Source organism: Podarcis vaucheri (genome assembly GCF_965113315.1).
Source record: "Podarcis vaucheri genome assembly, chromosome: 15".
Taxonomy (NCBI): domain Eukaryota; kingdom Metazoa; phylum Chordata; class Lepidosauria; order Squamata; family Lacertidae; genus Podarcis; species Podarcis vaucheri.
Window position 1 is genome coordinate 29,728,628 of NC_138753.1, and position 10,515 is coordinate 29,739,142.

At 50.8% G+C, this 10,515-nt stretch overlaps 1 protein-coding gene across 5 annotated transcripts; it reads right to left on the reverse strand.

Annotated features, from left to right (window-relative positions):
* Positions 1-817: 817 nt before the first annotated feature.
* On the reverse strand, positions 818-6,474 carry LOC309519765 (palmitoyl-protein thioesterase ABHD10, mitochondrial-like). 5 transcript variants are annotated; one of them, XM_082200884.1, is made up of 6 exons: positions 6,234-6,473; positions 5,311-5,425; positions 2,799-2,978; positions 2,396-2,507; positions 1,894-2,031; positions 818-1,443 (listed from the first exon to the last, which is right to left on the reverse strand). In XM_082200884.1, exons 2-6 carry the CDS (start codon positions 5,412-5,414, stop codon positions 1,105-1,107), a joined length of 873 nt encoding a protein of 290 aa, XP_082057010.1. In that variant the 5' UTR covers positions 5,415-5,425; positions 6,234-6,473; the 3' UTR covers positions 818-1,104. The 5 variants fall into 5 exon arrangements, with proteins under 5 accessions (XP_082057010.1, XP_082057014.1, XP_082057013.1 ...); XM_082200888.1 differs by lacking the exon at positions 1,894-2,031 and having other exon boundaries at positions 6,234-6,474; XM_082200887.1 differs by lacking the exon at positions 5,311-5,425 and having other exon boundaries at positions 6,234-6,470.
* Positions 6,475-10,515: the final 4,041 nt, after the last annotated feature.

A 10,515-nucleotide genomic window follows, 5' to 3' on the forward strand; every position in this document is an offset into this window, starting at 1 on the left:
GTTCTTCCTCCTCTGGGTACGGGCAATGGTGCCTGCCTTTAGAGGGGTGTGGGTACTGCCTCTCCTCTTCACCCTCCCCATCAAAAACCCCTTTTGGCTAATCTCTTAGTGGCAACAAGTGAGGCAGCGCAGTTCCCAGGCTCTCCCTGGCCCCCCACCTAACATCCCTCTTCAGGGGGAAAGGTTCTCCTCTTCACTGAGCAGGGAATCCTTTCCTTCAGGGATTTAGGGCACCGTACACTCTTTCAGCCCAGCTCATAGGTGCTTGTGACAGTCGCTCTGGGGGTTGGGAAAGCAGGAGATATGAGCCTCTTGGGTGGAAAACAGGGCAGGAAATGAAGGCGTTTGAGCAATTAGGCGTAAAAAAATGCTGGTGCCACGTAGCCTCACTAAATCAATGTGAATTGGGTGCCATTCTTTGATTTCCTTTCACAGGGCTTTCAATTGGACTACGGTGCACTGGAATCTGCATCAAGAGGGTGCCTCTGGGCAGCTTTTAATATGAAGCAAAATAAGAGCCAATCTGTGTGTGGATGAGTGCGTTCATTGGTGCCACGCACACCATTTGCAATTTGCATTTTTAAAAAATTTGCACATTAAATGCAAAGGCCTGTTGAATGGCCTTCGTCGTGTTGGCCTCGACTAAGTGTTCCCCTTTCCTGCTCCAGGTACAGACCCCTGACCCCCCTCCCAAAGAGGGGGCACAGCCAAGTGGGACATTTGTTCACAACTGGAAACATCTAACCAGGATTGCCTGCTTGCCACCACCTCATTCAATCCTGGGGGTAAGGGTGGGGAAAGTGAAAGGAAACTCCAGAAAGATGCAAGTTTGCTTTATTAGGTGGGCATCAAAATGTCTCTTTTGTCTTGAGAATTTTTCATGCATGGCATTCAGAAAAGTCATAGGCAGCTTCTCTGCCTGCAGCCTTCCTCCCTTGCTTCCCCCTTCCCCCTAGGCCTTCTGCCCCTTTTAAAGTGTTCCCCCACTACAAAGACCTGGGGAAAGTGTCGTGTGTAGTAGCCAGGAACCCCTCTGCGCAGTCAATCTAGGCTGCACCAACTGGATCCCTGGGGGCTTCCTTGAGCCTCTGCCCCCCATGCGCTTCAGCCTTCCTGTGCCACCAATGCCAGGAGGCCCCTGACAGCCCCCACCAGTTCGCTGAGCTCTTCCTCTTTGTCCAGCCCATGCTCCCCTCCTTTGAACAGCGTGATGTGGACATTGGCACTCTGCAGCCGCTCTGCCACCTCCAGCGCTCGCTGCCAGGGCACAGTCTCGTCCCTCAAGCTGTGCAGCAGCCGGACAGGGTAGGACACGCCGATGGATGGGCGCTCCAGCAGGCTGTGTTGCTCTGCCTCCTCAAAGAAGCCCCATTGCATGAGCAGGGGCTCCTTGCCGGCCCTAGGGAAGACATGGAAGCCATTCTGCTGGGCTTGGCTCCTCACCTGGTGGAGGGCAGAAAGGGCACAGTCAAAACAGGGTGGAGCAGGGGCCACCGTGGCCTCACCCACCCCAGGGCTGAACCTAGCCCCAGTCTGGATGGCAGCAGAGCCCCAGATTTGCCACGTGGTCCTTCCATGAGAAGCATGCCCTTTGGGGGGGGCACATACCAGGCACCCCAGTTCCCACCCCCTTGCTGTTTATTTACCATATTTACTTGAATGTAAAGCGCACCTTTTTTTGCCAAACCACACTGCGGAAATTAAGGGTGCATATTAGATTTGATGGCACCATCCAATGCTTTTTTGGTTCTGAGGTTTTGGAAACTGAGGTGCGCATTAGATTCGATGGCGCATTAGATTGGCATCAATACGGTATCGGCCAAATATCTATCCCTCCCTTCCGCCCAAATGATCCCATGGTGGCCCTCTCTTTGGCTAAGAGCTGCTGCTCACCTCTGCGGTGAGCCCCCTGGCATGGGCGATGAAGGCATCGACACCAACCCCTGTGGCAACTAGCCCAGCAACCCTACCTGGGCGCTCCAGGGCCACCAACAGCATCAGCCAGCCCCCCATGCTGGCCCCCACCAGGATCTGGAAGAAGAGGAAGAGGAAGAGGTGTTTGCCCTCTGCCGCTATCTGGGATGGCAACCAGCACCTTCTCTGGGCAACTCTGTGCTGTCCTTCAAAAGCAGCTGGTGTTTGTGCCCATCTGTGAGCTGTCTGGGCATCAGCCAGGAGGTTCCAAGAGCCCATCTGGTCTGACTTCCTGCCCTAAAGGCAGGCCCCCGATCCACGGCTCAGCAGGCCCCTGAAGAGCAGAAAGGCCAGGCGAGCTGGAGCGGCAGTATGGGGCAATGGGTGCGAGGTTTGGTCATCCATATTTCTGGCACTAAGGGCAGTGAGGTGGGTGCCCGTGCCAGCCAGGGTTGGCTTAGTGAATCGCAGGGATGCTTACCTGGGGGCCGCTGGTGAGCTCGTCGAACACACTCAAGGTGTCTTCCTTCCAGTCCCCCAGGCGGCTCTCTTCAAAGCAGCCATCTGACTCCCCACATCCCCGGTAGTCAAAGCTGGGGTGAGAGGAGACATTTTGAAGACCCTTCCCCCAAAGGGGCACACACCTAGGGCTGCCCCTCCCATTAGGCAGAGTTGAGGCAACAAGTGGTGGCTTTGTGGAGGACACCTCTCTGTGTGCCTGCCATCCTTTGGCCCAGGAGAGGACACTGTCCTGTCACCAGTGTGGAAGTGACATTCAGCTGTCATCTTCAACGCATGGGAGGCCGTCTTTGTATCAGGCCGCAAAAGGGCCCTAAGTCCACCCCAGGACCTCTGGAGAGTCCAAACAGGTTCTTGCTTCCCACCTGACGAATGCCCGTCCTGTCTCTCGGCAGAACTGCTCCATCCTCTGACACTTGGGGTTGGCTCTGGTGCTGCGGAAGCCCAGCAAAAAGACGACACCGGGGCTGCAGCCTGGTAGGCAGTGGTAGGCCAAGCGGGGCAGACCTTGGCGCGACAGAAACGATGGTGCCATGTTGGCAGAGCTGTAGGCAAAAACGGGGGGGGGGGAGTTCCTAGATTTTTGTTAGGATCACTTTTATTGGGTTGGTATATTACAAAACGATACAAAAAAACATGAATCCAAAATCCAGCCGTCCCTCCACCTTCCGCAAGAGATGATGTCTGCATCCGTATCTGAAGTGTATTCAAGTCCACATCATATATCCAGCTTTCAAAGGTCCTCAAAGGAGGACGTCAGCCAAATATGTTTACATGCAGTTCATTAAAGCAGTGTTTCCCAACCACTGTTCCGCGGCACACTAGTGTGCCGCGAGATGTTGCCTGGTGTGCCGTGGGAAAAATTAAAAAGATTTTTTTTTTGTAAAAGTCAAATTAGGTCCTAATCTATCCCTCGAGCGCCCCTTGTCCGTTATTGTGACGCATGAAGCGTGTTCCCGCCCACTCCCCGCCCTCCCTTGCTTCTCTCTCTCTCTCTCTGTGGCGCTCTCCGCCGCTTCCTGCTGGGCATGCGCAGCTCGCCTTGCGCTTCCGTTCCGGCCCCTCCTTCCCCCGACTACCCCGCCGCTCCGTTCCTTTCTCTTTCTCGCGTGTCAGAGAGCGGCGGCGCGAGCGCGGCGGTTCCCTCAGGGCTGACGGAGGGCTCGAGGAGGAGGAGGCAGGACGTGGAGGCGGAGAAAGCGGCGGCGGCCACCCCCCACCTCCGGCTCCAGGCCCGTGTAGAAAGCTGAGGGGGAGGGACAGATAGAGGTGGGCGGCGGTGGCGACCACGACCAACCGCCACAGTAGTTGTAGTGGCGGCGACGGCGAGCAGGGACTCCCGCTCTCTCTCCGTCGTGTCTCTCTCTCTCTCTCTCCCGGGCCCGTCCGTTGAGTCTCCCGCGCGCCTCGGCTACAAGATGAGCATCGAGATCCCACCGGATCTGACTGAGTTGCTGCAGGGCTACACGGTGGAGGTGCTGCGGCATCGGCCGCCGGACCTGCTGGCCTTCGCCGCCGAGTACTTCGCCAAGCCGCGCTCTCCTTCCTGCCTTGCTTTGCTGCCTCCTCCCCCCCCACCCCCAGAGCTTGGAGGTTCCCCGGCGCCGACCCGCAGGTTTGACCCCCTTCTCACACCTGTTCGCGCTCCTTGCATGGAATGGGGCGGATGGGGAGGAACGGGGCTCGCCGCTGCCTCCGCTCGCCCTCCCCCCCTCCGCCGGCGGTCCCGGGATTCTTGGCTTTTTGGCGGTTGGCACAGAAGGAAGGCAAGGGGGGAAAATTGAAACTTACACTTTCGTGCGTCCCTCCCGGCGTGACGCTGCGCGCTGACGTCACGGGGCTGTAATGGTGGTGTGCCTCGAGATTTTTTTCATGAAACAAGTGTGCCTTTGCCCAAAAAAGGTTGGGAAACACTGCATTAAAGTCATTTTTCACACTATGCATGTTGAAGCTGTGCCATTCTACTGTGAATAAGTCCCTTTGCCTTAGACTTTGTGACACTTGAAGTTTATTGGTAAGTTTCTGAAGTGCCAGTTTCCAGACCATATTATACCAGTTCGCCATTGGTAAATTGGTATAATATGGCCTTCCATATTTATACAGTGGTACCTCTGGTTAAGAACTTAATTTGTTCCGGAGGTCCGTTCTTAACCTGAAACCGTTCTTAACCTGAGGTACCACTTTTGCTAATGGGGCCTCCCGCTGCCGCCACACGATTTCTGTTCTTATCCTGAGGTAAAGTTCTTAAACCGAGGTGCCACTGTATACCAATATATACCTATATTCCTTCCATATACAGTGGTACATCGGGTTACAGATGCTTCAGGTTACAGATGCTTCAGATTACAGGCTCCACTAACCCAGAAATAGTACCTTGGGTTAAGAACTTTGCTTCAGGATGAGAACAGAAATCACACGACGACGGCGCGGCAGCAGCAGGAGGCCCCATTAGCTAAAGTGGTACCTCAGGTTAAGAACAGTTTCATGTTAAGAACGGATCTCCATAACCAATTAAGTTCTTAACCTGAGGTACCACTGTATTTCCAATACCTAGTTATAATAAGTCTTGCTGCAACTAATAGATACTCAACCATTGGCTTAACGTGCACATTTGCATTTAAAAAAGATTTAACAAAGACAATTCCAGGCATTGAACCTAGATCCTATGAGATATTAATACAAGAGTGTGTCTGAGCAAGGACAGAGGGCCTTTCCCTCCAGGCGAAGTGACCACAGTCCACCTCCATCCATGTGTCCTGATTTCAGGTCCTGCTTTAGCCCCAGCTGCTCTTGGCATGAGAATTCCACACTGGCCAATTCCACCAAGGTACAATCACTGCTTGTGGCACTTCTCTCCTGCTAATCCTCCTGTGGCACCTCAGAGCCAAGTCCTGCAGGTCTCTGCAAGCTGCTCTTCTTCTGAAGGGCAGAGGCTCAGAAAGGGTCTGGTTAAACAGAAGATTGCAGCATCCTGGTTGCATCTGGGACTCAGCTACATTAGTCAGGAAAAGAACAGAGTTTTGAATGCATTATAAACATGCAACACCAGACGGCGCTGTAGAGCAGAAAACTTTTCTATGCGATTTTACATAGCGTTTTCTTTTCTTTTGTTATAACAATTTAATTTCTGACATATTTATAGTGTGTTTTTCCCCGTGTGTAGATCCACTCCAGCAAGACCAGGAAGACTTTGAGGCAGCTGCTGTCAGGGATTGTTTCCCTGCCCATCTGCTCCTTCAGTAGATTTCTGCAGCACCAAGAGAGACATCCTTCTCTTCTGCTGCTGCTACAAGCAGTGTAGTTAGTGGGTGGAGGTGTAAGTCTTGGGTTCAAATGCCACCAGGGCCAGAGAGAGACCCATTGTGTGGCATTAGGCTCTTGCTCGGTCTTCCTTTTAGTCTCAGTTGGCCTTCTGAGCAATGGGTGCACTAAAATTATACTTACCGGTACATTTGCCTCAGCCGCCGCTTCATTCACCCACAGAGATACACATGGACCTTCACCCGACACTTGCAGGTAGACTTTGACTCTATTTGCTAGATCACTCCATGCCTGTAGCAGCCAGCCAGCCAGGCCCTCCCTCTTCCCAGCCCTAGGGCTCAGTGACAGCCTTCCTTCTCTTGGACTCTCTCCCATTTTTCTCAGGCCCTTCTCCCCAAAGTCGTCACTGAGTCACAGGGAGAGATCCAGTCCCTCTTCCTCCTCCATGCTGAAGGCTGCAGATTAGCTATTCTCCCCCCCCCCCAATTTCCACAGCCCCTGCTTGGGTCCTTTAGGGGCTATGAAGTCCTGGCACCCACCTTTTCAGCTGTGGTGCAGGCCCTGGGAAAGCCGCTGAGCTGTTGCCCTCTGTGCAGAGTCTGTGACAATCAAGCAGCCTCTAACAGAGGAATCAAACACTGGCTATTTGCTAACTCAGCAAGTTGGAGACTCATTACGGAATGAGGGGAAACTCCAAGCCTGGGAGCCACTGGAGGAGCGGCAGGACAGAGACGGAAGCATCAAGGGGTTAATTTCTTATGAGAGGTATGCAGAGCTAGTGCTTTCTGAGAAATCCAGTTCTGCAATGGTGAGGGAAGCCACACTGTGCATGTTCAGAGGCCCCTCTATGTTTCACATGTTCCAAATCACACAGGAGTGCTTTCTACCTGGAACCTCAAACAGCCAGTAGGCGGAGATTTGTAATTTCCCACTGCAATTTGGCTTATGATGCCAGCATGGTTAAACCCAGCCTTTTACTCTGCATTTGTTATGTACTGAAGTTCTCACCCTGGGCCAGCAGGGGGATACTGTAGATAGTTATGCAAATAAGGGATCGAAAGTGACGTTCAGTGATTGGATAGTTTTAGAAAATTGTTACAGTTACGTTGTACTGGAGCTCTATATAAGCAGGCTGACTGAACCCTTCAGTTCAGTTCTGTTCTGGCCTGTGAATAAACAAGAGCTGTTTGAAGAATCGCTGTGTCGTCTGATATGTTCACCCACAACGTAACAGCATTGACCCTTACAAACAAGCGGGGGCTCCTTTTTACGATACCATTCTGAATTAAAACAAGGTCCAAAGGCAGCTCATAAATTAGCATATTTTTATTTGTGAGAGCTGATGGTTAAATCTGAACATAGAACTGGCCACAGCACCAGATTTTCTGCCTTGTAAAAGATCAGGACAGCCATTAGATGTTGCTGTTACTCCATCAGCGGGTGGGACAGGGCGAGCCAGGGATGGAAGTATTGTTGCCTTGAAAGGAGGGTGTGTGTGACTGGCTCTTTATGGTTGTGTTTTACATTTTATTATTACTTTCAGAATTTCTATCCTTTCCTTCCTCCCCAAGGAGTGCAGGGGAGCAAACAGATGCACAGTTTGAAAGCGAAAACAAAGTATAAAACCATTAAAAGCAATTACAGTTAAAAACATATCAAAGCAATTATGCTTTAAAACATTATTCCACCCAGTGATTGTGGGCTTTCCAGAAGCCAATACAGATTTATGCTTTTCAAATTACTCCATAGGTCCTTTCTCTGCTCCTCCTGAATATGGATTTTGGACCTAGTCCCATTGCATGTTTCGGGTGAAGAAGCCTAAGCCATTCAGTGAAAGATTCTGCCAGGGGTGGGGGTCGGGGGGGTCGGGTAGGAATGGACATAGTGTCAGGCCCTGTTGTCTGCAAACAGAGCCAGTATGCTAGTTCTTTCTTATTCAGTATGCTGTTTCCTTTTAATACCATACTTTTGATACCATCAACCATGACATCCTTCTGGACCGTCTAGGAGCTGGGAGCCGGCAGCACTGTTATACAGTGGTTCCGCTCCTTCCTTCTGGGTCGTGTCCAGAAAGTGGTGTTGGGGGATGAGTGTTCAGACCCATGAGCTCTTACTTGTGGGGTGCCTCAGGGTTCTGTCCCCTTGCTTTTTAACATCTATTTGAACCTGCTGGGAGAGATCATCAGAGGGTTTGGGCTGGGTGTTCATCAGTGTGCGGATGATACCCAGCTCTACCTCTCCTTTAAAACAGAACCAGTGAAGGAGGTGAAGGTCCTGTGTGAGTGTCTGCAGGCGGTTGGAGGATGGATGGTAGCTAATAGATTGAGGTTGAATCCTGACAAGACAGAAGTACTGCTTTGGGGGGACAGGGGGCGGGTGTGTGAAGGACTCCCTGGTCCTGATTGGGGTAACTGTGCCTCTGAAGGACTAGGTGCGCAGTGTAGGAATGAAAAATCACGGGAGACGAGAGAGGCAGGTGCAACATGAGGTGTCTGTCAGGGCGGGCCCTGGGAGCCTATTTTATTGAATATTGCAAGCATTGCCACAGGTGGGCCTGTGGCTGATTGGTTGATACATACACAAATAAACTTGTGATTGGTTAACATAAGTACAAGGCGGGGATTACATGTGAGAGGTGGGATTTACATATGATCATTTATCACTGATACATTAAAGGCTGAGAATCGGAGCTAGAACTAGACAGGCATGAAGCCTCCTAATTAAATTGTAACTAGAGATTTTGTTTAGTCGTTTAGTCGTGTCCGACTCTTCGTGACCCCATGGACCAGAGCACGCCAGGCACTTCTGTCCTCCACTGCCTCCCGCAGGTTTGATCAAACTCATGCTGGTATCTTCAAGAACACCATCCAACCGTCTCATTCTCTGTCGTCCCCTTCTCCTTGTGCCCTCCATCTTTCCCAACATCAGGGTCTTTTCCAGGGAGTCTTCTCTTCTCATGAGGTGGCCAAAGTATTGGAGCCTCAGCTTCACGATCTGTCCTTCCAGTGAGCGCTCAGGGCTGATTTCCTTCAGAATGGAGAGGTTTGATCTTCTTGCAGTCCATGGGATTCTCAAGAGTCTCCTCCAGCACCATAATTCAAAAGCATCAATTCTTCGGCGATCAGCCTTCTTTATGGTCCAGCTCTCACTTCCATACATCACTACTGGGAAAACCATGGCTTTTACTATACGGACCTTTGTTGGCAAGGTGATGTCTCTGCTTTTTAAGATGTTGTCTAGGTTTGCCATCGCCTTTCTCCCAAGGAGCAGGCGTCTTTTAATTTCGTGACTGCTGTCACCATCTGCACTGATCATGGAGCCCAAGAAAGTAAAATCTCTCACTGCCTCCATTTCTTCCCCTTCTATTTGCCAGGAGGTGATGGGCCCAGTGGCCATGATCTTCGTTTTTTTGATGTTGAGCTTCAGACCATATTTTGCGCTCTCCTCTTTCACCCTCATTAAAAGGTCCTTTAATTCCTCTTCACTTTCTGCCATCAAGGTTGTGTCATCTGCATATCTGAGGTTGTTGATATTTCTTCCGGCAATCTTAATTCCGGCTTGGGATTCATCCAGCCCAGCCTTTCGCATGATGAATTGTTATATTGTTTCATGCTATGATCAATCATTAGTAACAGACATCCTAAGCTCATGGAAAACAAACTGTACCTGCTCTTCATGCCTAGCTGACCACACCTACAGAACTTGATTGTTATATTGTTTCATGTTATGATCAATCATTAGTAATTGTTTGTGCCATATTAATCTCTAGCTGTGCCAAAGGTTTCTCTTGTCTCTCTCTCTACAAAGGTCATGATACAGGGCAACCAAAGCAGTTTAAGTGCCAAACCTTTGGCACAACTAGAGATTAATATGGCACAAACAATTACTAATGATTGATCATAACATGAAACAATATAACAATCAAGTTCTGTAGGTGTGGTCAGCTAGGCAAGAAGAGCAGGCTCGTACAGTGTGTGCAAAAGCAGAGAAAAGCCTACAAGCAAGACTTCTCAGAATGCAAGAGAAAAGAAGCAAGAGAAAAGAAGCAAGGCTTCCCCATAATGCAGCAGTTATGGGCAGAAGGAGAACCAACAGCTATGTGCAGAAAGAGGACTTCCCTTTAGCGCAGCCTGGGAGTCATTTTGGACTCACAGCTGTCCATGGAGGCACAGGTCATTCTGTGTCCAGGGCAGCTGTCTACCAGCTCCATCTGGTACACAGGCTGAGACCCTACCTGCTCGCGGACTGTCTCGCTAGAGTGGTGCATGCTCTGGTTATCTCCCGCTTGGACTACTGCAATGCGCTCTATGTGGGGTTGCCTTTGAAGGTGACCCGGAAACTACAACTAATCCAGAATGCAGCAGCTAGACTAGTGGCTGGCAGTGGCCGCTAAGACCATATAACACTGGTCCTGAAGGGCCTACATTGGCTCCCAGTACGTTTCCAAGCACAATTCAAAGTGTAGGTGCTGACCTTTAAAGCCCTAAACGGCCTTGGCCCAGTATACCTGAAGGAGCGTCTCCACCCCTATCATCCAGCCTGGACACTGAGGTCCAGCTCCGAGGGCCTCCTGGCAGTTTCCTCACTGTGAGAAATGAGGTTACTGGGAACCAGACAAAGGGCCTTCTCGGTAGTGGTGCCCACCCTGTGGAACGCCCTCCCACCAGATGTCAAGGACATAAACAACTATCTGACTTTTAGAAGACATCTGAAGGCAGCTGTGTTTAGGGAAGTTTTTAATGTTTGATGTTTTCTTGTGTTTTTAACATCCTGTTGGAAGCCGGCCAAATGGGCTAGGTATAAGTAATAAATTATTATTAT